The following is a 26,782-nucleotide window of genomic DNA, read 5'->3' as shown; positions in this document are numbered from 1 at the left end:
GCTGCACTCTTGAACTTGTTCAAGCAAGTTGAAGTACATGTTAACTTATGTTTGCTTTACTTTTCCACCTGATTAATGTAGCATGAATTTCACCTGAAATTTAATTGGAACCCAAATGTTTTAAGGCTCCTGTCACATTGATGTGTACATGCTAACACAATGTAGCTATGTAGAGTGCACAGTAACATAATGTGATTGTGTGGTCCAGGGACAGGGCCATCTGAAGCAGAAATCCATCACCAGGCTGTGCTTGAGGGAAACATCTCCACCGAGGTCTGTCTAAGTGTTCTGGATCTTCTTTCGCTTTTTACACAATGTTTTAAGGTAAGCACACACTCATCAGCAATAATTTTTCAACTAACTACTCTGTTTATTTACGGTGTAACAAAGGGCTTCCTTGCCCTAAAAGCATAACACGCACTGTGTATAGTAGGCGCTTGCGAATGTGGGGGCAGGGAAGAGGGGGGTCCCGTTTTGCTTGACAAAGCACATATAAAATGTCAAATAATGGATGACAGAGCACTTCATATGAAATGTTATCACAAATGAATTCTTAGCCGCTTCCTGCTCCGTTACTGACAAGAATATAATAGCACATTTTCCCATATAGTCACACAAGCTCCCGTGGCGCACAGAAATAGTCCTGGTCTTACAAGGCAGAGGTACCGGGTTCGAATTCCAGTCGGGTTGAGATAGGAAGGTTTTAATGATGTTAAAATTATTATTTTGCACTACAAAAATTTATTATTGAACAATTTATTTTCCATGAGTGTGTTTGAGTACAAAACATGCATCAAATTAAATTCAAGTTTGAATAAAAAAGTATAAAACTTGTTTCACATAAAGTGTGTGCATTTTTTGTAAATGGGGTGGGGAAGGGCACCAAATAGAATTCTGCTTAGGGCCACAATTGAGGCTGGGGGTGCCCTGAGAACAGCACAAAAACTTAAACTGCTTGGGTTTTATTGATACTTCCAATCAAATATATAAAAAAACGGCGACCAGGTAATTTGCTGATACTATAAATACAATTCTCAAATAAGAATTATAATAATGAATAATAGTTTAAGGTAGAGATGTCCCTATCAACATTTTTGTGCTCCGATTGGATTTTTTGGCCAAAGATCTGATCCAAATTCAAGTCCCGATTCGATACTTTGATAAAGAAGTGAAAATGTTTGAAGGCAACTAACGACAATAAACACAATAAATATTTTTTTCATAACGATTATATAATTACAGTTAGAATTTGCTAGTATTGTTGTAAATCAGATTATGTATTACATTTATAGTATTGAATGCCACATACATCTTTTTTTCAACAAAATAAAGTGGCTAGTGCACAATAACTAAACAAAAGCAAAAACTACTGTTGGCTCCCATTTAAATCTTTTTGGAATTGCCCTCAAAGTCTTCCTGTATCCAGAGACTTAATAAAAACGACTCAAAAAATTAATTTGTCATAAGATCAAGAACGATAAATGATTGCAAAACCTTCGACACTTTCTTTCCTGTTCTCTCTTGTCCCGTCCACTTTGTCGTTTTTCTTTCATTTATTTCTCATAATCCACACACAGGCCACATCATCGTCAGCACAAGCTACATCACTAACAGGTGTGTGTGTGTCTCATATGAGCTCTATTGGAGAAGTCTTGTGCTTTTTTTGCTCATTAACTGAATTATCAAAGTAACAAAATACAAATCGATGTTTTTTTCTAACTGAATTTATGGATTTACTCGATAAATCATTGCAGCCCTAACTGGGACACAGCTGTGGTTAAGATTTGCTGGGCTCAGCAGCACATTAGCCAATCACCGATCAGTTAAAAATGGCAAATATCGTCCCAAATCCTTTGTCAACATGATACAATATTACTGACTGCTCTGTAATATTAATTTGGCATAATTTTGAGGGTACTTAAAACATTTTTCAACCCATGTATATTTTGTTGTGTGTCCTTGTCAGACCCAGCTGCTGGACAGCGACGGTCACAACCCGCTGATGAGAAAGATGTTTGACGTGTACCTGACCTTTCTCAAAGTGAGCCAATCAGAAGCCGCCTTTAGGCACGTGTTCGCCGCCCTGCGAGCATTCATGAACAAGGTTGGTTAAAGCACACAGTGGGGTCCAAGCAGGGTCGTGTAATTGATACATTTGGAGTGGATTACACTAATGTGACGTCTCGCTAGTTCCCTTCAGTGCTATTCAAAGGTCGTGTGACCCTTTGTGAGCTTCTATGCTGCGAGGTGCTCAAGTGCTGTGTCTCCAAGATGGCTTCTTTGAGGGCCGAGGCCTCGGCGCTGCTCTACCTGCTCATGAGGAACAACTATGAATACACCAAGAAGAAGACATTCCTGCGCACACATCTGCAGGTAAAGTCCAAGCGAGCCTAGCCTTTGACCCGCTGTAGTTCAACCGCCAATTCCTAAACAGATCATCATAGCTGTGAGCCAGCTGATCTCTGATGTGGCACTCAGCGGCAGCTCGCGCTTCCAGGAGTCGCTCTCAATCATCAACAACTTTGCAAACAGCGACAAGTCAATGAAGGTAACGTTAGCTTGCTGTCTGTCGTCTTGCCTCACTGTTTTAGTAAGCTTGCATATTCAAGGGCTGGCTTTAAATTTAGTCCACAGCGTTTCCCTCAGAAGTAAAGGGTCTTACGAAGCGCATCCGTACGGTGCTGATGGCCACGGCCCAGATGAGGGAGCATGAGAAAGACCCAGAAATGTTGCTGGACCTGCAGTACAGCCTGGCCCGGTCTTACGCCAGCACCCCCGAGCTAAGACGGACATGGCTGGACAGCATGGCCCGTGCCCACCTCAAGAATAATGATCTCTCAGAGGTACAAACATCATCTCAGCATTCAGTTACTGGGCCAAAATAGCTTAAATATAACCCCAGCAATATTCTGCAGCAGGGGTGTAACATTACAAGTATTCGTAATCTGATTTTTTTAGTACGGTATGGTACAGAATGGTACAAAGCCGTACAGAGTTCCCACATTGTACATATGAGTAAAAAACAGGAAGTAAACCTTCCCATAGTTACGTGTCCATTATGTAAACAAATACAGTGCAGCCTACCTTTTGGTGAGTGGAAGTTATGGCGAGCTATACAGTAGTACCTCAATTTACGAGCTTAACTCAGCTCTTGACCATTATCTTATCTACTCTACCAGGAAAAAAACATGAAAGTGTAAAAAGACATGCATGTAATCCAACGTTGGAAAAAATACTAAATTCAAACCTACCTCAATTCAACAGTGAAATAAGTGCCATCGACTGAAATGACAAATTATTACCAAAGAATCTAGAATAAATGTTAGCAACTTTTCATACAAAAGTTGAAACTGGACGTAAAAAAATTGTCTCTGTACAAAAATGAAAAAGTCGGAACTTGAAACGACCTTGGTTAAACTCAGAAATACTGTAACTTCTCAAACAGAAAGCCTTAGCCCTTAAGTTTTACAGAACATCAAAGACCCAGGAAACAAAACTACAATTAATGCAGATTAGAAATGAATGTACTGTTGTAATGCGTAAAGCTAAAATGGATTACTGTACTTTCAAAATCAAATAACTCAAGTTGCCTCAAACCTTAAAATGTTATGGAAAACACTTAAAAGCATAACTGGTGAGTATAAAAAGTACAACCCAAACCAAATTCAGATCAACTTCAATGGAATTCTCATGACTGAACACGAAACAATTGCAAAGGCTTTCAATAACTACTCTATGACATCCATAAAAGAGTGGGCATCTCAATTTACAACCCCAAATCATATGGCAGAAACTCAATCTGTATCATCACATTTTGCATTTGCAGAAATCTCACAGATGGAGATCTGTTAAACTTTGTGTTTCTTAATTCCCATTCTTATGATATAAACATTCTAGGCACAACAAGCTGCTCAGTAACTGTCAACATGACTTTTGCTTCTGTTCATAGGCCTCAGGGAAGCTTTCCACAGTAATTTATCAGATATTTCCAAATAAGCTCAGGGAAGCTTTCCACAGTAATTTATCAGATATTTCCAAATAAGCTAAGCTCAGTTCATGTTTCTTCATCTGTAATTCAACTACTCTCATCTTATCTCAGCAACAGATCGCAGATAGTCAAGGTTGTACACGCTAAATCACCACCTCTTGATTCCAAAATGAGCGACACAGGCCAGTTCTCTCGGTCCCTTACTTTTTCTTCTTTACATCAATTATCTCCCTCTTGTCTGTAATTATTAAAATTGTTTATTGTATGCAGATGACGGTCATCTTATACTCTGATCTGAATCCAAATACAACTATCTCTAAGCTGTCACTTGATTTTCAAAACTTGGAGATATGGTTGAGGGATAACCACCTTACAATCAATATACAGAAAACTGAATGCATGCACTTTCACTCACTCAGGAAGCTTTTATCTATATCTAATTCATTAGTTCTTGCCAATCAAACACTCTCTACAACAACAACCTACAACCATCTTGGTGTGCTTCTGGATTCAAGTCTCTCATGCAGAGAGCACAGCTTAAACCTAACAAAAAGCTGCAGCAAAAATTTTATGTTTACAACAAAATCTGACCATACCTGTCACTTTTCATATCTGAAAGCTATTTAAATGCCATAATCCTGTCAACTATATCTGTCTGCCCATTTGGACACTTACCACTAATGATGTAATAGAGCCTGTGGCAAGGCTCTATAACAGAGCTTGCAAGATTCATAAAAGTCTTCCCAGTTGGATACATCAGTGTACTGCACTGTGTCAGGTAAATGCTTTTACTTTCCCAAATTCTATAAATGATCATGCCATCAATGTTTACTTTTATTTAAAAAATAACTCTCTATTTCAAGCTCTGAGTGTTCTCATTCCGACCGTAAGCACTGGGCACTCACGGATCACAAGATCACACTTCGCGTAACTTCTCCATGTTCCGGCTTTTAAAAACAATTATAGGAAAAAGTATTTTTTTCATACCTTCACTAAAGTGTAGAAACAGTATTCCTTTCCAAATTAGAACAACATACATTTTTTCATAATTCAAAACAGAACACAGAAGGTCTCTGTTGGACAGCTTCTCCTGTGAGCATTGATAGACCTGGTCTGAAGTCTGTGTGGATCAGAGTCGTGTATAAAGAGAGTATGGCCAACTCTGTTTCAGGCGATCTCCTCAATGATTGGTCAAAAGGCACTTACGTGACTACAGGGCACCATGACTACTACCAACTTTGAGCTGATCCTATGTGTTTGTGGCGCATCCTCGTTAGTTTTTCGTAGTGTAATAATGCCCTGTTGTGCACCCACAAGAATTGTAGAAAGTTTATTCATCGCTTTCCCCACAACCGGGAAAGAAGACACCTATGGGAAATGAAACGTTCGCTGTCAAACACCGGAGAACCACCAACTACAATGTCTTGTGCGAGGTAAACACAACACAGAGAACACACAGACGCTAATACACATAATAACAGAATAAATTAATACATTTAACAGATGGTTTGACAATAACAGACTATCTTTGAATCTCAGTAAAACTAAAATAATGCAATTCGGTAACAGTAGGGTAGGATAGGATAGGATAAGATAGACTTGGATATACTTTTATTTATCACACAATGTTGAAATTACATTGTTGCATTGTAGGTTTTTACATACATTAACAAAAGTAAAGAGTAATGAAAAACAAAAAAATAGTAATAAGTACTACATATTGCTCATTAATATGTATAGATAGAATATAAAATGCAACAAAAATCACTAACATCCATATTGCACTCCGCGAAAAAATATCACAGTAATCACATTGTTGTAAAGTCTTATGACTGGGCAAAAAGGAACCGCGGTAGCGCTTCTTCTTGCACTGTGGATGTAACAGTCTAAAGCTGAAGGAGCTGTTGTGCATTGGGTGAGATTGATTGGACATAATGGATGTCAACTTGTTCAGCCTTCTGTCAGCCACCTCCTCAATGCTGTCGAGTGGGCAGCATAGGACGAAGTCAGCTCTCTAAATCAGTTCATTAAGTCTGTTCCCTCACCCCAGCAAAAGACAGCATAGAACAACGCAGAGCTTCGTCAAAAGGTGCGCAGCAGTGACCCACACACCCCGAAGGACCTCAGTCTCCTCAAGAGGTGTAGGCGACTTTGACCCTTCTCGTACACAGCGTTTAAATTGTGAGTCAAGTCCAGTTTATTGTTGAGGTGAACACCCAGGTATTTAAATGAGTCCACTATTTCTGTATCTGATCCCTGGATGTTCACTGGTGTGGGTGGTGGAGCTGACCGCCGGAAGTCAATCACCAGCTCTTTTGTTTTACTGGTGTTCAAGTGCAGGTGCTTACGTGCACACCAGTTGACGAAGCCTGAGATGACTTCTCTGTATTCCTGCTCGCTCCCCTCGGACACACAACCCACTAATGCGGAGTCGTCCAACAACTTCTGCAGATGGCAGTGGTTGGAGCCATGCCTGAAGTCTGAGGTATAGAGCGTGAACAGCTAAGGTGAGAGCAACGTCCCTTGGGAAGCCACCTGTGCTGCAAACTACCACATCAGAAGAACAGTCACGCAGCCTCACGTACTGCGGCCTGACGATGAGGTAGTTAATGATCCGTGCAGCCAGGTGATGGTCCACTCTCGCCTCTTCCGGTTTCACCCGCAGCAATGCTGGCTGGATGGTGTTGAAAGCACAGGAGAAGTCAAAGAACGTGACTCTCACCGCACTTCCCGCGGTCTCCAGGTGGGTGAGGGCCCGTTGCAGCAGGTAGATGATGACAGCATCCTTGGGCAGTGAGCAAACTGCAAGGGGTCTATTGCTAAAACTGTCTGCATGCAAAGGTGATGATCCATGGTCTTCATGAGGTGGGAGGTCAGGGCAACAGGTCTGAAGTGGTTCGGCTCCTTGGAATGAGGTGTTTTAAAGGATTGTAACCACACAGGAGGTCTTCCAGAGTGTAAGAACTGTCAGACAGTAGACGAGAAAGTCAAACATGAATACAAATAGATGGAGGAATATTAAAATACACCACATTTTGGGTGTAATAATAGATGAGAAAATGAAATGGAAATGTCATAAAAATATACAACATAAAGTGGCAATAAATAAGTCAGTAATGAATAAAGCAAAATCACTCCATATCTCTACTGCTCGCCGGTGTTACCATGTCTGAGTTATTGTGCAGAAATACGAGGAAATAACTACAAAAGTACACTTATTCACTTACCATGTTACAAAAAAGTTGATATACTTCACACAAAAGTCACAATTTATTTGTGATTGTTGGTCCAAAGCTAATGAAGATTTTGGCAAAATGAAAGTAATAAGTTATTTTTTTGGTGGTGTGTAGTCTTTTAAATGTATTGTGCCATTGGGGGTGTGTTACAGTGCCTGCTGGTTACTAAACATTGCATGAATGGAGCGTCACAGAACATCAAAGAGGGACGCAAAATTATTCTTTAACAAAATAAAAGCATGTTTTATTGTAAGTTTATGAGCTGGAGTATGTTTAGAACTTTAAATAGTTGTATTATTTTTGTTTATTTTGTCAGAAAAATTAACGTCAAAACGACAGTAATTGCATGCATCTGGGCACAGCCGCACACGTCCCTGGGAGCAGTAATGGCGCCTCTCGTTTAGTTGGTCATACTCTCTTTATACACGACTCTGGTGTGGATGAGATGCAAGCATGATGTCTCTTGTTGCCTTATGTGTTTTTATTGTTTGATTGTGTTTTATTTTGTGCTGGAGAGCAGGAACCTGCTGCAAACCTGTTTTTTTTTACTGAGTCATGCCCCATTACTTGTAAAACAAGTGTTGCTTTAATCCTTCCTGTTTAATAACTGAAAATGAAATTAACTCAAAACTCTTGCATCTCAACTCAACGTCTCCTAGTTAAACAAACTGAAATCAATTTTAACATCCCAATTTTAGCATGTTACATGCCTTTTAAACTTTTGGATAAAAATTGTATGAAAAGCAATATAATAGAATGCAATACAAACAACTAAAGTAGTTTTGTGGAGTAATGTAATAATAATGTACAGCATTTACTTTGAAGAGTAGACTTCAAGGGTATCTCCTTCAAGCTGCTTCTCAGCCAAACACACCATCAGCAGGTTCTTAATATTTTCATGGATAAATGCCTGCCGTTTAGATACTATTTTAACATACTTGGCTGGCGTTAACCACTCATTCTGCTACAGTATGGTGCAGACTAGCAGTGATACACTTAAATTGCTTTGCCAAGTTAGCTAGCTACCTACACTGTAATGTTTTTGATTGTTTCCTTTTTTAATTCAATGAATACCATCTACTTCTCAGCACTGTCCTACACACTCACATTCTTCCTTTCTATACTTGGAAAAACAAATGAATGTCAATCTCTAACTATAAGCTAATGCTAGCTAGTAAAACCGGATCTTTAGTCAGGTCTTACAGGGTTCGTTGTGACAATTGCTACGTCAACTAATGGCGAGGATGCTTGTAACTCAAATTTTTGCTTGCAACTTAAAGCATAACAATTAGCTGAGAGACAGCTCTTATCTCAAAACATTTTTAAGTTTAGGCACTCTTAAGTTGAGGTACCACTGTTGTATCAATGGGGCATTACTGTTCGTTGCACTTTCATAAAAAAGAAACCCTTGTAAAATGTACAATTTATTTCAAAATTACATTAATTGGAAAATTACCAGCTAGCATTGTTTTAATCATTAAAGATATTTACACAAAAGCTAAGGAAAGTTTTATGTTTTGCATTTTGTTCTCTATCTGTACTCAAAACAACCCAAATTGTAACTTTAAAATCCAAGGTAATTATCGAGCCATAAACATACTGTATTGTTACACCCTTATTAGGTTGTGGTACTGTACTGGTAATGTACTGTTTTATTTGTGTTCCTGTTCACATAGTTGTCATTGTTAATCATTTCCACAGGCGGCCATGTGCTACGTTCATGTTGCTGCGCTGGTTGCAGAGTACCTGCACCGGAAAAGTAAGATTCCCCATTTATTCACTCACTGACGCACACACACCCACACAAATGAGACCAGCTAATAGGGCAACGAGCAGAATGAAGTGAAAGCTTAACACTAAATAAAACAACAGGACACAGGTGGAACAGTGAGGGCTGCACTGATTAGCTGAAGTAGCACCTGTCCTGAGACCCATAACGACCTCTGAAAGACATGTTCACACAAAAAAATGAAAATGAAAACAAACCCTAAACAAATCACTGACTCTTTATCCCTGCTCAGAGTTGTTCCCCAGCGGGCTCGCCGCCTTCAAAAAGGTCACACTGAACATTGAAGAGGAAGCCGCCATGAAGGAAGACACAGGGATGCAAGATGTTTATTACACTGAGGTTCTTGCACAACACATCTGACAAGCATGAAAAAAATCAATAAAATCAATACAATTTCCTTTTTTCTGCATCTTGCCAGGAAGTCCTGGTGGAGCACCTGGAGGTGTGCGTGGAGGCCCTCTGGAAAGCTGAGCGTTACGAGCTCATCACACATATCGCCAAACTGGTGATTCCGTGTTATGAAAAGCGCCATGACTACGAGGTACCAGAGCTAGGATGCATATATTGTCATATACTACAGTGTGAGACCTGCTTAAGTCAGCCCTATTGACAAAGTGGACCAACTCATCAAGTACTGTGATGCACTGTTCTTTTTTTATAAAAAGTGTCCACTACATGGTCAAGAACCAAAGGGGTCGTGTCTATATAAAATGGATCCGTTTATATCGATGTGTGGCAATATTGTTTACTTCATCATTATCACTAAGCAACATAAAAACGACAGCAGCAACATAACTACTGTCTAGTTACACAGCATCAAAACGTGCATACAGTGACTTTCTGCTTATTAAGCGTCAAAATAAAAGCTTAGAGGTATTAGTAACCTGGATCCTTTCACACCAGTGAACAAAATGGACCTATTTAATGTGTGTTTTTTTTAAAATATATTTATTGTTAGCCACCGAAAGAAAGATTTGCGCATGTACTAAAGTGTTGTTGTCAAGGCATACAACGAAAGCAGCAGCAGGGCTCTTGTGGTAGAGTGGCAGCGCCAGCAACTTGAGGGTTCCAGGTTTGATCCAACTTCCGCCGTCCTTGTCAGGACCGTCGTTTCCTTGGGCAAGACACTTTACCCTAGCTCCTGATGGGTCGTGGTTAGGGCATTGTATGGCAGATCCCGCCATCAGTATAACCCATTTACCATTTACTATAATTGCCCTAGGTTAACAAGCTTTTGTTGTCACCCATTTTTCTTATATCTCTGGACAAAATCACAAGTACATGTGCAAGAAATTGCCAGTTTTCGGCTTTTGTTTAGTATACAACCGTTTATGTCGACATCTGTCAGCCAGGTCAGTGACAGAAACTGGTTCCACTGTACTATTATTGATACTGACTTGTTCTCATCTGCTATCATTCTGTTCTTGATGGGGGTTTTGGCAATTTTATTTTCTACCTGTCTTGCAGAAATTAAGCCGACTGTACGACACGCTGCACAGAGCCTACAACAAGATCATGGAAGTGATCCAATCTGGACGAAGGCTGCTTGGAACATACTTCAGAGTTGCTTTCTATGGACAGGTGGATCTTTCTTTATGATTATTGTCATTATTATTAAGTAAGAATACTTATGATATCAAACCCTTCCTACTATTTTTAGCACCGAAACACATATTACCAAATGCCTTACAACATTTCAAACACCGAAGCAAGCTTGAGTAATATTTTAAACAAACCAGACCAAAAAAAGAAGTAATATGTCCCTTACCTCTGCATGAACTCAACTCGTGTGAACCTTTTAGTTTCATCACATCTACACTACAAAAAGTAGATATCTTATAGGGGTCATATTATGACTTTTTTTTCTACATTCAAAACACTTCATTGTGCCTACATAACATGTAATGGTGGTTATTTGGTCAAAATTCTGCATAGATTATGTTTTACAGACCATCTTCCAGACGCTTTTTGTCATCTCTTCAGGATGTGCCGTTTTGTGGCCGGTCTTATTTATGTGCCTCCTGCGTCTTCTCCCCGTCAGCCGTGTAGTAGTTTTTAGTGCTTCCATATTGAGTTTACTCACAGATATAAGTTAGAACTATACAGTACGTCATAATAGAAATGCCAACAGCGCAGGATGCATGTGCACTTACGAGTCAGTCTGCCCCCCAACAACAGGATAGCGAAAAAGAAGGAACTTATTGACTACAACGAGGACTACAATGGCGGACGCGTGCAAAGCACTTTGGATACATGTTTACCATATATGGATTATCCACTGACATCTATGGCTTGTTTGGAGGAAGTATAAATGAAGGAAAAATTATTTTATATAAATCTCCGCCATGCCTCCATGGTTTGATTTCAAATTTTTGGGAGTAATGTAAATCCCTAATACACAAAAGCAGGTACCAACAGTTAAGAAAAATTGGTTTTGCATAATTGGTCCCCTTTAAATTAAATCAAGATTAAAAGTGTTTTGTTTGTAACAAAAACAGATATTTTTTATTGATTTGTTGGCAGATTATTTTCATTATTTGAAGTTGGGTTGAAATATACTTTCAAATTGCTTTAATTACAGAAAAAGTTACATTGAGAAAAAGTAGCATTATTTAAAATTTGATATGGGCTTGAGCTCTTTCCACCAGCTTCTAGAGTTTATGTATCGCATCTACTTATTTCAGCAAGAACTCCTGTTGGATGGAGGCCACAACACCTTGTAGTTGCTTATCAAATTTACCAAAGTATTTGGTTTGGTACAACAGACTTCTTTCTTTAACCAACCCTAAAAAAAGAAGTCTCAGGGTTCCACTTATTTATATTTTGCTATTATTTTAAATTAGGCAGTTACAGTTCTTAACACCCACATTAATCTCAGATGTCTGTACAAATATTACTTAAGACAGATACATTAATTTCAACAGTCTTTATAGTCAAAAATAAACATTTGATTTTAGATATTTTCTTTGGCTTTTTCTGGTGTACAAGCGAGTGTATTTTTTGTGCAGGGTTTCTTTGAGGAGGAGGATGGGAAAGAGTACATTTACAAGGAGCCCAAACTCACCGGTCTGTCTGAAATCTCCCAGCGACTTTTGATGCTCTACGGGGAGAAGTTTGGGCCTGAGAACGTTAAAATCATTCAAGACTCCAACAAGGTGCGTTTTTGTCAATTTAATTTGTGAATTCCGACGTAAGGTCAACAAGTCATGCAGGTCTCGTCGTCCCGCAGGTCAACCCCAAAGACCTGGACCCCAAGTTTGCCTATTTGCAGGTGACCTTTGTCAAGCCCTACTTTGAGGAGAAGGAGGCACCGGAGAAGAAGACAGACTTTGAGAAGTGCCATAACATCAACCGCTTTGTGTTCGAGACGCCGTACACACTGTCGGGGAAGAAGCATGGCGGCGTGGAGGAGCAGTGCAAGAGGAGGACCGTGCTCACAAGTACAAACTTTGGATCTGTAAAGTTCAGGCGATGACCGCGCTCAGTGCCATATAAGGCTGCGTTCACACTTGTGGTCCTGTACGATCACCCGGACCAAACATTTTTTTTAAACTTAGTGTGCACTTTGGGGCGGTTGGCTTAACGTTCACACTAGTATTTTTATCATGTGACCGAAGACTGCACAATAAGGAACATAAACATAACTGTCAGGACTTGATTGGGCCGATTTTGTGGCGTATTACATGACGTAATTCAAATGTTACAAACCAAAATGCCGTCTGCTGGATTGAATATGTAGATTATTTTCATATTCTGCTGTATTTACCAGTTTAGATATCACAAAAAGCTTCTAAAATATACTTTTAAAGAGATTTCGAAAGATATTAGGTAACATTAGGTAACTCAAATATTCCAATCCAAAATGCCGTCTGCTGGGTTGAATATGTAGATTATTTTGAAATCTTGTTAGGTTTACCAGTTTAGATATCACAAAAAGCTTCTACAAGATAGTTTTTAAATAGCTTTCTTGACATTGACGTACTATAACTCAAATATTCCAAACCAAAATGTTGTTTTACAACATTTTTATATTCTGCTATGATAACCTATTTAGATATCACAAAAAAACTTCTAAAGTATACCTTTAAAGAGTTTGTGACATATTGGGTGACGACATACTGTAACTCAAATATTCCAATCCAAAATGCTTCTCCTGGGTTGAATACAGTACGTACGATATTATATTCTGCTATATTTGCTGTCTTAGCTTTTACAAAAAGTACTAATATATACTTTGAAAACGTTGTTACACAAAGGGACAGCACGTATGCCACATTTAATTTGACATAATTGTCATTTCTGCTGGCTTTTAGCTGTCATTTTAACACTGGTCCACTGTTTTTTGGTCCGTGTAGTGTTCCCATTTTTAGTTCAAGTGAAGCGAACGGCACCATAGTTCATGTGTTTAAATGTTTGGTGCACACCAGGGTTCGGGTGATTGCTTGGCCCAAACAATATATACTAGCAGCGCAAACGCACCAGAGTTCGTTTTAACTGAACCAAGCATGACAAGTGTAAATGCAGCCTATATGCATGGGCTGTGTTTCAATTCACATATGTATTTACACATAGTGTACTATATGCACTGTGTACATCCTGAGGGCCCAGATTTCGACAGGTGCTGTTTCTCAAATCCCAAATCCACTATACATTGTTCACGGAAATGATGATTGCAATATTGACCTGCTTCCTCCTCCTTCTATAATTTTTTAATTCTACTTACCAAAAATGGAGATGATTAAGGGTGGTTAGGGTTAATTGCTGCACACTCGCTCTTTGGCGAACACATTTCTGCCCTCCAAATGCAAAGTGGAAATATGTGAATTGAAACACAGCCTTCGTTTGAGTGCACAAATAGGCAGCCATTAGTATCCAAATTGTTGTTTTCTATCCTCTTTGCTGTTAGTGCTACTGCACCATTATTTAGTGTAAATATTTGTAGAGAATACTTGGTTTTGTGGAGATGAAATAACGCCTTTGTTTTATTGTTGCGCTATTTGCCGTAGCATGGCGCTTTTCTCATGCCTTTGCCTCCCCTTCAGCGGCCAACACATTCCCTTACGTGAAGAAGCGAGTGGAGGTCGTCACAGAAAAGCAGGTGGACCTCCGGCCGGTTGAGGTGGCCATCGACGAGATGAGGTCCCGCACGGCCGAGCTTCTCAAGCTGTGCTCCAGCGCCGAGGTGGACATGATCCAGCTGCAGCTCAAACTGCAGGGATGTGTGTCTGTGCAGGTTTGAGATCTTGGAGGAGGAGGATGGGGATGTTTTTGCAAGATGTTTATGGTGTTCAGGTGCGATAATTGTTGCAGGTGAACGCCGGCCCCATGGCCTATGCCAGAGCCTTCCTGGATGACAGCAAGACCAACCAGCCTGGCGGAAAAAAAGGGAAAGAGCTTAAAGACATTTTCAGGCAAGCTTAGTTTATTTGTATTTAAATAAATGATAAATAGGTTATACCTGTATAGCGCTTTTCTACCTTCAAGGTACTCAAAGCGCTTTGACAGTATTTCCACATTCACCCATTCACACACACATTCACACACTGATGGCGGGAGCTGCCATGCAAGGCGCTAACCAGCAGCCATCAGGAGCAAGGGTGAAGTGCCTTGCCCAAGGACACAACGGACGTGACTAGGATGGTAGAAGGTGGGGATTGAACCCCAGTAACCAACAACCCTCCGATTGCTGGCACGGCCACTCTACCAACTTCCCCACGCCGTCCCTATTTGGCACTTATTCTCTTGTTAACCACGTCTGCATACATTGATGTTCCTTCTGGTTCATATTCCCTAAATCAAATATTATCCAATGTAAACAAACTTTGCAAAATGTAATCGGATCGGGTTATAATTTCTTGAGCTCGTTTTGTGCTCTTAAACCGCTGAAAATGTTCCTACCTCCTCACAGACGTTTTGTGGAGGCGTGCAGCATGGCTCTAGATATCAATGAGCGGATCATCAAAGAGGATCAGTTTGAGTACCATGAGGGCCTCAAGGCCAATTTCAAAGACATGGTGAAGGAGCTCTCTGATATCATCCATGAGCAGGTAACACCTCATCAGAGGATTATGCTTTGCATTCTGACTACAACAAAGTTCCGGTCACGGCTGGCATTTGACAACACATGTGTCCCCCATGGTAGTCAGTGTTTAGCGATCATGCGCTATTTGTTGCGCAAGACATATTTAGCAACAGTGCAGATGAGACTCTGACTCTGTGCGTCCCTCATGCTTTCTGAGGCAATTAGCTTGTCACTCCTAGTTTGTTTGTTTGTCTGGAATGTTTTTGTTGGCAAGTGTGCCATCACTGCATCCTTTGTTCTGTTCATACTAACTGCTGACTTTCTTTTCTTTCCAAATTGTGCTGTCCTTCAGCTTTAGAGGAGAACAGGTAATGTGAGCTTTTGATGCTACGACTAGCTAAATTCAAGTCTGGAATTTAGACTGAGAACGCACTTTTTTGTGTGTTTGTAGCTTTAATGCTAATGATCTGTGTGTGTCCACGTCTTTCTCCGACAGTGTGTGTGTCTGTTCTGCACTTTATCCACATTTACTTTTTCAGTGGTACCTCAACTTATGAGAAATTTGACATACGCGCTGTCTTTAGGCTTTTTGTTATACTTTAAGTGACAAAGCATAACTTGCGTTCCGAGCATATTCACCACCGGTTTAAATAATATTTGTAACAGGGTTGTGCCGTTTGAGCAATAAGGAGGTAATATATTGTTAAACGTTGTTGTTCATGCTTTGTTTACAAATAAACAAACATAAGGTTTGATTTGACAGTTGATGTGCGTGTTTGAGCGAGCGCCGCTCATACTTGCCAACCCTCCCGAATTTTCCGGGAGACTCACGAATTTCAGTGCCTTTCCCGAAAATCTCCCGGGACAACCATTCTCCCGAATTTCTCCCGATTTCCAGCCGGACCTGAGTGAGGACAGCCTGTCGTCACGTCCACTTTTCCTCCATATAAACAGCGTGCCGGCCCAGTCACGTTATAACATCTACGGCTTTTGGAGCTCAGTGCACAACTGCACACACAGCAAGAAGACTATTATACATGTCTTCGTTATCCATAGGTTTATCTATAACCCATAAAGTAGGCAGGTACTGAGCTATTTCTCAGCGTGTGTTTATTCCAGCCGGCACGTTAATGCACTGACACACAACATCCGGATTCCCATTATGCATTGCTTCAAAACTACGGCAAGTAGTAATGTCCAAACAAAGATAGTGACAGAGAATAGAATGAGGATGGACAATTCAACCCTAAACTCCCTCCTTTCCTGCGAATGAAATTTCACCTATGCTCCTTCAAAGGCTGGGCTACTGGCTGCAAAGCATTGCACTTTCAAATACAACAATGAGTAGAGAGGAGTGTTATGCGTGTGTATATGTGTAAATAAATGAACACTGAAATTCAAGTATTTTATATATATATATATATATATATATATATATATATATATATATATATATATATATATATATATATATATATATATATATATATATATAATAAATACTTGAATTTCAGTGCAAATTCAAGTATTTCTTTTATTTTTATATATATATATATATATATATATATATATATATATATATATATAAAATAAATACTTGAATTTCAGTGCAAATTCAAGTATTTGTTTTATTTTTATATATATATATATATATATATATATATATATATATATAAAGTATTTCTTATACATTATATATATATATATATATATATATATATATATATATATATATATATATATATATATATATATATATATATATATATATATATATATATATATATAAAAATAAAAGAAATACTTGAATTTCAGTGAATTCTAGCTATAAATACACTCCTCCCCCCTTAACCCCGCCCATCTCAACCCCCTCCCCTCCCCCCCAAAAAAAATCTCCTGAATTCGGAGGTCTCAAGGTTGGCAAGTATGGCGCTGTCACGCCAAATTTCTTCCCTCTACAAAAACCTTCCCTCCCCCATTTACTTCCAGGGCTGCGTCCAATAAAATCACAAAGTTGCCGGGGGTCCTTAACCTGCACGCGACTGTCCTGTTTCGCGCCTGTACAAAAAAAAAACAATAATCGATTTCTTCAGATTCCAGCAGCTGTCAAAGACGAAGTATCCTTCCAGCGACGGGCAGTCAAAGCCGAAGTGCTATCGATCGCTGTCAATGACGTAAGAGGAAACATGACCACGGAAGTAAATGGGGGAGGGAAGGTTTTTGTAAAGGAAAGAAATTTGGCGTGACAGAGCCGCTCAGAGATCGACACAATTCTGTCCTCCGACCTTCAATACTAAGGAAATTAGTGCGAAGGAGAAGAAGCGGAAGACCAAATCAGAAAAACAAACCTTTAAAAATACATCCTACTTGTTAGCAGCCTACCCTGCGAGTCAGCCCCGCCGTAGCGCCAGTCCGCATCACACAAGCTGCCGTTGTCACACCAAATTTCTTCCCCCTACAAAAACCTTCCCCCCTCATTTACTTCCGGGGCTGCGTCCAATAAAATCACAAAGTTGCCGGGGGTCCTTAACCGGCATGCGACTGTCCTGTTTCGCGCCTGTACAAAAAAAAAACAATAATCGATTTCTTCAGATTCCAGCAGCTGTCAAAGACGAAGTATCCTTCCAGCGACGGGCAGTCAAAGCCGAAGTGCTATCGATCGCTGTCAATGTCGTAAGAGGAAACATGATCACGGAAGAAAATGGGGGGTGGGGGAAGGTTTTTGTAGGGGGAAGAAATTTGGCGTGACACCGCCTACGGAAGTTGATTTGTGTCTTTATTACGAAAGCTTTTTTTTGACACTGAAATTATGTAACTGAATTTGTTGCGTCTGAATTTTGTGAACTTAATTTCTTTACATCAAATGCTTGTTTAAAAATTCAGTGTAAAAAAATTCAGTGTATAAAAATGTTGTGTGATAAAATTCTGTGCTGAAAAATTCAGTGTCCAAAAATTTGCTGCTTCAAAATGCAAGACTCACTTCCAGTAAATTAAGACTGAAGCAATGGATCCTGTCTTAGAAGCAGCCAATGAGGTGTCAAGTTTGAAGTCACGTGACACGGGTCTGGCAAAACAGCATAAAAAAGGCATTTAACTGGGACCTGGGCATAATACAACATAATAACATTTCAATGTGGCCTGCTGGATATTTTCAAACAATAGCAATGATTATAATTGTTAGAATCTGCACTTTTGAGTGACATATGAAGCTCTGCTTCATGCAGACCAGGCACAAACAAAGTGGGGCACAGTGGTCGGCTAGTTTACAGAGCAAACAGCCTGATCGGGAGTGTCAGACAGAGGCAGATTTGTACAACAAAGTTCTGCAAAACTGTTATATTTTTACGAATATTTGGATTTTTTTTCCCTTGCCGTTTATGTTTAGTTGTTTGTTGCTCCTCTGTTACTCTTGCTTGATTATAAAAGTTGTCAATCAAGGAGGTGCTCTGCAGTAGAGGAGCAACGTTCATATATTCTCAATTGTCAGTAGAAGTGGGGGAAATAATAGATTTTTAGATGCATCGTAATCCAGACATAGATTAAATTGATTAGTAAAAATCAATAATCGATCATCAATTTATTTACTGTAAATAAAGTAATGCAGACAGTTTTAAAATGCGGCTGACTGCCGCCAGCTCCCTTATTATAGAGCACTTATGTTCTAGTTTTGCACACATTTCTATTAATTGAATAAATGCACTGGGAATTAATTTAACTGTTTCTTATTACAGATGCATTGTTTTTAAAAGTTGCAAGTGATAAACGCCTATTTAGTGAAACGGAAATATATGTAAAACTGCATCAATATACATACACTTTAACTTTAACTTTAAATAACTTTAATAAATTAAAGTTGAATCCATTATCGATTTTTAATCAAATCTTAGCTCCTGAATCATAATCGTAATCGAATCGTGAGGTGCTTAAAGATTCCAACCTCTGATATTCAGTGTTTTATTGTTCATAGTCGGGTTGTACGGTATACCAGTACCACTGATGTTGAGTGTGTCAAAACTCACACATAATGTGCATACAAGCAATAACATTGTGGAGAGGGAAAATAGCAAAAAACGGCAATTCTTCTGGTTAATAAAGAGGGTCTGTGAAGCGCAATATGGAGGTATTCGGGCAGCACGGTGTCAGAGGGGTTAGTGCGTCTGCCTCATAATACGAAGGTCTTGGGTTCGATCCTGCGCTCGGGATCTTTCTGTTCGGAGTTTGCATGTTCTCCCTGTGACTGCGTGGGTTCCCTTCGGGTACTCCGGCTTCCTCCCACCTCCAAAGACATGCACTTGGGGATAGGTTGATTGGTAACTAAATTGGCCCTAGTGTGTGAATGTGAGTGTGAATGTTGTCTGTCTATCTGTGTCGGCCCTGTGATGAGGTGGCGACTTGTCCAGGGTGTACCCCGCCTTCCGCCCGATTGCAGCTGAGATAGGCTCCAGCACCCCACGCGACCCCGAAAGGGATAAGCGGTAGAAAATGGATGGATGGATGGATGGGCTTCAAAACTAACAATAAAGGTAACGCTTTTAAACAGGGATGCGTCGCGCTGCAAGTTCTGCTTGAAAACAAGCCTCGCCAATGTATATGTATATTGATGCAGTTTTACATTTATCTTCGTTTCACTAAATAGGCTTTTATCACTTGCAACTTTTAAAAACCATGCATTTGTAATAATATACAGTTAAATTAATTAATGTTACATTTATTAGATGAATAGAAATGTGTGCAAAACTAGAACATAAGTGCTTTATAATAAGGGAGATGGTGGAATCTCTCGGTGAGGTGGTTTGCTGCAGTCAGCCAACTTTTAGAACTTTTCATTTACAATAAATATATTGATTATTGATGTTTACTAATCAATTTAATAATCGTCCATGTCTGAATTGCGATGCATGTAAAAATCTATTATTTCCCCCACCTCTACTGACTATTGAGAATATATGAACGTTGCTCCTCAAACTGCGGAGCACCTCCTTGATCGACATCTTTTATAATTGAGCAAGAGCAACAGAGAAGCAATAAACACAGCGAAACATAAACGCCAAGGGTAAAAAACATCCACATAGTCGTAAAAATATTACTGTTCTGCAGAACTTTATTGTAGAAATCTGCCTCTGTCTGACACTCCCGATCAGGCTGTTTGCTCTGTAAACAAGCCCCTATTATTGTTTCCCGCTGTGTTTGTGCCTGGTCTGCTAACAATTGGTTTGAAATTGTGAGCATAATTTGATGTAAAATAAAATTCAATTCACAAAATTCAAACGCAAAAAATTTAGTTACATAAATCCAATGTCAAAAAAAAGTTTTCTAAAAAAGAAAGCAGATAAAGAATATTGACCTCCATAGCTGCTACACACGGCCGAAAGATGAACATTGTCCATGAGAATATTGGGAAGCTGTAGATGCTGTTTTTGACGTGTTTCAGTTTGTTCTGTTTAGTCCTGACTTAAACTGGATGTCATTAAATTACAATTTGTCAGTCTACCTCAGGGCAACTGTGGCTAAAAATGTAGCTTACCACCAACAAGGTGTGAATGTGGAGTGAATGAATGACGGGTTCTCTGTGAACTCAGGGCATTCAATTGATCGCAACTGCACTGTGTGGTTTTGCCTCTCATCCGAGTAGGCTTCATCAGTTCTTGCTCAAATATTTAGATTGGTCAGATCTAGTCTGTGAACTGATGAAGCCTATTGGATGAGTGGCGAAACGTCCTCCAAGACAAACCAAACAGTCCAGTTGTCATCGATTGAATGCCCTGAGATTTCAATGACCTGGATGAATGAGAACATTCATAGACAGTTCTCTGTGAAACTCTTTGAGTGTCTAAAAAAGTGCTATATAAATCTAATATATTATTATTATTACCTTTGATACATAGAAGTATTTATGACTTGTTGGCAAACCTGACTGTACCTGCCCGTCAAACACATCTGTGTTGAACATAAACAGCAATTTCCTTGATCTTACTGTAATTGCCAGATGTCTCAATAAAAACAAGCAACCAGCGCTATAAAAACAAGTTTCTTCAACTAAGCAGACTTGGCAACACAGTACAGAGAAGCAGCCTGAAGAAGACACCAAATTCGTCCGGTCCCAAAAGTAGTTGTTTGTACATGCTATTGTAATGTTTTTCAATATTATTTGTTGTCTAAAAGTGTGTTTTTCTTTTTTGAAGGCATGTTACATGTTGAAATGATAGTGTGGTGGGAGGGCCAAGCACGGATTAAATTGATTTAATTTAATTTCAATGGGCGGGGCTGATTAGAGATACAAGTGTGTGGAGTAATGAACTCGGTCGTGGAACCCAATGTGCTTGTAAGTTAATGTACCACTGTATACTGTAACTTTGCACTTGTCCAACGTAGTAGATGCCAGATATATCACATACAACAACAACGTAACATTAAAGGGGAACTGAATTTTTTTTTTGGAATGTTGCCTATCGTTCACAATCCTAATGAGAGACAAGAAGACAAAAGTTGTTGGTTTTTTTGCATTGTAATTTGTAATAATCGGCTTGTTCTCTGTGGATAGCATTGCAGCTAATGGGAGCAATCAATTCTACCTCTAAGTCACTTTAAAAATGCATCTAAAAACCTCTGACAATACTTAATTTACCTTTCGTAACCTGTATAATAACCAAGCTTTTGTTATTTGTTATTTTAAGTGCGAACACTGAGGAACTCTTTTTCAAGCGTAGTAACACATCGCCTTGCGACGGCATGCTACGGCATTAGCCGTAAGCTAGCTTTTGCGTCAGCAGCTGAATGGCTATTGAGTTTGTAATGCACAACACAATGTGATAATACAACAATTTGAACTGACTGAATAACATGAACAATCATATTACAGAATCTGTAATGTATTAGCCCACATTTCATGTTTTGTTTGTACACCGCTAGCTCGACAGTGTATGTAGTTGTACTAACAAGCATGACGTGCTGCATGTATCATGATCAATATTATAGTGACTTACTCAATGGATAGTTGGTCCAGGACATTTTTTTCCAGTTTATTGTCCTTTTTTGGGGGGGTAAGCGCTTCATTTCTGTTGGCATAGCTTAGCTCCAAATTCCACATTTGCAGCGTCAAGTCACGACGGACATCACTCTCTTGGTTTCCGTCTGCTCCAACGTTTTTCTCTTTCTTAGTACTCACTTCTATAACCAACAGTTGATCCTCCTTATTTTTAGGTTCAAAAAGATAAGTTTGTGTATCCTTATTTGTCAAATTATAGTCTTTGTCGTCTATTACCAAGTCTGCAATGATTACAACACACTCGCGTTTGTTTCCGGAAGTAGGAACACCCATTTGTTGTCGGAAATCGGAAGTGTGCTGCTATGGGAACAGAAATAAATGCGCTGAGGAAATAATTCTATGTAATGCATAAAATTACCAAAATACGGTAAATATTGTACATATTACATATTGTTATGAACGTGTCTGTTAGTACATTATATATAGACTTGCATTTTGTATATAAAACATTGACAGAGAGTGTTGAAGTTGTTTTAGAGGGCTTTGAAGGCTACAACGGTGACTCCCATTAGCTGCGTCTTCCAAGCTTTTGAATCATCTTTAAAAAATTTTAAAAAAAAATAAAAGATGTGTGTTCTTGTCTCTTATAATGATTGTGAACAATAGGCAAAATTCCAAAAAAGTGCAGTTCCCCTTCAAGGAGTGGGACTGAATGAATGATAGCAAAACTAGCATAGTTATTCAATGAACAACCAAATGATCAAACTTATGTCTGTAGCTCACTTACTAACTTTTATTATATAAGACTTTAGTATAAACCTTTTTAGATCAAATGGTCGGCTCATCTAACTATGGGCAAGTCAGAGGCCCTTAAAAAAAGTTTGTTCGTCATTTTGTCATGAAAAAAAGCCCAACTTTAAAAGCGATTTGAGCCTCTCCTTCTCACAAAAGTTGCGTAAACTAGTGAGAGTGATGATAGATTGTTTTCACATTTGGTGCTCATGAAACATGTTCTAGAGACACAGAACTGTCAGGACATCATAAAGTCAAGTTTTCATGAAAGGGGAACTTTTCATAGGCTGATATGAGAAGTCATTAGTCAAATATAACATTTGCATGCTCTCATACTGCTGCCATACAGTGACGCCCCAGTGTTATTAGTTAATATTTCACAAAAGCAATGTTTATTGGCAGCGTTTTACAATCATTGATATACAACCTGCTCTATTTTTGGCCACAGATTTACCAGGAAGGCATGATGCGCTCGCTCCTGCAAAACTCCCTCCACGTATTCCGCGCCATCAGCGGGACCTCTCATGACCTCGGCTGACTGTTACCCTTCCTAATATTCCACAAACCTAAAGAATAGCCGCTCTCCTCGCTCTCTGTCAACTTCCTGCCTGCCAATACAACAGGAATGCCATCAGGCTGCCGCTTTACTGGATGTGCAGCCCAAGAATGTAATGAGGCATGAGTCATGCTCAAATGCACTGCACTTTGATTGTGTTTTTTTGCCGTAGGCGTCAAATTACAAGACTGACTCATGTTCTACTCGGGGGTTATTTAAATCCCAATGTGTCCTCGTTATCGCCCTTCAGATCTATGCAGGATACCTTTTAGGAATGTTAGCACGTATCCACTGATATTAAACACAGAGGGGAGACCGCCAGTAACATAAACACGCGAGTCACGCTAGAAGCGCGTCAAGCGTAAACACGTACATAAGGCAGAGCCTGTGTTGCATCTGGAATGCTAAATGGTGGCCTCATGACACAGTGCCTTGGTGCCCTCACCTGCTTATTGACAGTCTTTCACAAGTGCTACACTGAAAATGTGCATTATGTACATATCACTGTGTCACTGTGCTGTACATTTCATTTCATTCCATGTTCATGTTTGTAAGTACTCTGTATTTATATTGCTCACATGTTTTTATTATTGTTGCATAAAGAACAACTTTTTTCTTAATAAAAAAGCAACGTCGATTCAAGTTTCTTTTCTTGAACAACGCAATGATTCCAAGGCAATTACTATAAATGTTGAAACGCATGTAGAATTGCAACATTCTGAAAGTTAATAAATTAATAAATATTATTAATATCTTAGCATAATAGCATGTGAAGTTTAGTGCAACCCCAATTTTCTAAGGGACGATACTATTGAAAGTTAACATGGATATACACTACCGTTCAAAAGTTTGGGGTCACCCAAACAATTTTGTGGAATAGCCTTCATTTCTAAGAACAAGAATAGACTGTCGAGTTTCAGATGAAAGTTCTCTTTTTCTGGCCATTTTGAGCGTTTAATTGACCCCACAAATGTGAAGCTCCAGAAACTCAATCTGCTCAAAGGAAGGTCAGTTTTGTAGCTCCTGTGACGAGCTAAACTGTTTTTAGATGTGTGAACATGATTGCACAAGGGTTTTCTAATCATCAATTAGCCTTCTGAGCCAATGAGCAAACACATTGTACCATTAGAACACTGGAGTGATAGTTGCTGGAAATGGGCCTCTATACACCTATGTAGATATTGCACCAAAAACCAGACATTTGCAGCTAGAATAGTCATTTACCACATTAGCAATGTATAGAGTGTATTTCTTTAATGTTAAGACTAGTTTAAAGTTATCTTCATTGAAAAGTACAGTGCTTTTCTTTCAAAAATAAGGACATTTCAATGTGACCCCAAACTTTTGAACGGTAGTGTACTTTAAAGTAGTCAGTGTCCATCTTAAATAGCAGTATAGATATACTATATATTGAAAATGACAGCTCACATTATTTAATAGCTGGCAACACATGATCTGGTGCTGCACAAGGGGTTCATTGAAGGGAAACATTAATTCCAACACAGGTTTGTTGCAGAATAATTGTGTCCTGCATACAGTCAAGCATGGCAGTGGTACCGTAAGGGTTTGAGTGCTTCCGGCACTGGAGATTAAGCTGCGGGTGATCAATGGGAATCACAAATTTGTATTTAGAATATTAAACGTGAGCACCATTGTTGTCTTAAGATTGCTTGACTACCACTGACTAAGCAAGACACAATCATCATGCTAATGGCCTGACTACTCGAGTGCTGATGTTTTGTAGAATTTCGCTGCATCTTCGAATAAAAAAAGTAACCAGTAGCGTAAAAGGGTGATTAAAACGAAAATGTTATCTACCATTGTTTACGTCAATGTAAACTTTCTCACGCTGTAATTGTCTACGTTAGTGATTCTCTAACTGTGGTATGCGGGCTCCAACAAGTGATACGCCAAATAATCACTTTATTAAATATTTAAACACAGTGTTAAGGTGCAAACTGTGTGTAATGTTACAGTGGCCAAAAAAATACTAAAACCACTGCCTTGTTTTTAACAAATATTTAGACTTACTATGCTACTGTATTTTAATGTTGATCATTATGGTGGTACTTGGACAGTCAAGGATTTTCGGAGGTGGTACTTGGTGAAAAAAGTTTGAGAACCACTGATTTACATGCTTGCTGGTCAGAAGATAAAATGAAAGAAACATTTTAAAATCCCTACCTATTTGTACACGAGGCAGCTGGTCTGATGAGAATTTGTTCCAGGTGAATATTGAAAATATTTGTGAGTGTGCACATGCATGCGCACACTCGTCGGGGAGCAGACATCGATGGGTAGCCGTTATCGACAGGACACCGGCAGCACTCGTGCAGGCCTAGACCTCGGCACTATGACCACCATGCTTGACCATAAGCAAAACACAATTAACTTGCTACTCGCTTGTAACCTGCAATTCATGTTTCTCCCTCGTGTTTGCCTTGGTATTGTCACGGATTGAGTGCTGCATGAGTGCTTCTGGCACCGGGCAATCTTTGAACAGAAATTTGTATTTAGAATCTTAAAGTTGAGCACCATTGTTATCTAAGATTGCTTGGCTACCATTAACAGCAAAACAAGACACAATTATCTTACTAGTCACGTGTGTTAGAATTCATGTTTGCCCATACATGCCGACAGCACTCGGGCAGGCCCATACCGCGGCACTATCACCACCATGCTGGACCGTAGGCAAGACACAATCATCTTGCTACTCACTGGTAACTTGCAATTCATGTTTGCGGTGGTACCCTCATGGTTTAAGTGCTGCATGAGTGCTTCCAGCACTGTGGAATCTGTGGTTTATCAAGGGGAAACATACATTTATATTTGGAATATTAAATGTGAGCACCATTGTTGTCTAAGATTGCTCGACTACCACTGACTGTCGACAAGACACAATCATCCTGCTGCTGTACTCATGTGTGTTGGTTCAAGTTTGCTCTAAATCAGGGTTCTGCAACATGCGGCTCTAGAGCCACATGCAGCTCTTTAGCGATGCCCTAGTGGCTCCCTGGAGCTTTTTCAAAAATGTATGAAAATAGAAAAAGATGGTGGGGAAAAATATATTTTTGTTTTAATAGGGTTTCTGTTGGAGGACAAACATGAAACAAACCTTCCTAGTTGTTACAAATCCCACTGTTTATATTAAACATGGTTCTCTGATGAGAGTATTTGGCGAGCGCCGATTTATCCTACTAATTTTGGCGGTCCTTGAACTCACTGTAGTTTGTTTACATGTGTAACTTTCTTCAACGATACCAGAGAAAGACATATTTTATGCCACTCATTCTTTGTCTCATTTTGTCCACCCATCTTTTTATGATGTGTGTGAATGCACAAAGGTTAGCTTTGTTGATGTGATTGACTTGTGTTAAAAATTAAAGTTCAAGTACCAATGATTGTCACACACAC

General features: G+C 39.3%; 1 protein-coding gene across 2 annotated transcripts in view; it reads left to right on the top strand.

Annotated features, from left to right (window-relative positions):
* The window catches only part of dock11 (dedicator of cytokinesis 11), a 57,669-nt gene extending 33,670 nt beyond the window's left edge, over positions 1 to 23,999 (top strand). For both annotated transcript variants that reach the window (XM_062065358.1, XM_062065359.1), the window contains 15 exons: positions 209 to 324; positions 1,967 to 2,104; positions 2,191 to 2,373; positions 2,435 to 2,548; positions 2,628 to 2,843; positions 8,926 to 8,983; positions 9,246 to 9,352; positions 9,432 to 9,554; positions 10,481 to 10,594; positions 12,022 to 12,168; positions 12,243 to 12,453; positions 14,056 to 14,246; positions 14,324 to 14,424; positions 14,922 to 15,060; positions 23,261 to 23,999. In XM_062065358.1, coding sequence (XP_061921342.1) covers positions 209 to 324; positions 1,967 to 2,104; positions 2,191 to 2,373; positions 2,435 to 2,548; positions 2,628 to 2,843; positions 8,926 to 8,983; positions 9,246 to 9,352; positions 9,432 to 9,554; positions 10,481 to 10,594; positions 12,022 to 12,168; positions 12,243 to 12,453; positions 14,056 to 14,246; positions 14,324 to 14,424; positions 14,922 to 15,060; positions 23,261 to 23,350 — 2,048 coding nt within the window. In that variant the 3' untranslated portion in view covers positions 23,351 to 23,999. The remainder of the gene's footprint in view (positions 1 to 208; positions 325 to 1,966; positions 2,105 to 2,190; positions 2,374 to 2,434; positions 2,549 to 2,627; positions 2,844 to 8,925; positions 8,984 to 9,245; positions 9,353 to 9,431; positions 9,555 to 10,480; positions 10,595 to 12,021; positions 12,169 to 12,242; positions 12,454 to 14,055; positions 14,247 to 14,323; positions 14,425 to 14,921; positions 15,061 to 23,260) is intronic.
* The last annotated feature ends 2,783 nt before the right edge of the window (positions 24,000 to 26,782 follow it).

This window comes from Entelurus aequoreus, linkage group LG12 (genome assembly GCF_033978785.1).
Source record: "Entelurus aequoreus isolate RoL-2023_Sb linkage group LG12, RoL_Eaeq_v1.1, whole genome shotgun sequence".
Classification (NCBI taxonomy): Eukaryota; Metazoa; Chordata; class Actinopteri; order Syngnathiformes; family Syngnathidae; genus Entelurus; species Entelurus aequoreus.
Note: the sequence above shows the minus strand (reverse complement) of the source record. Positions and strands in the feature narration are given on the sequence as shown.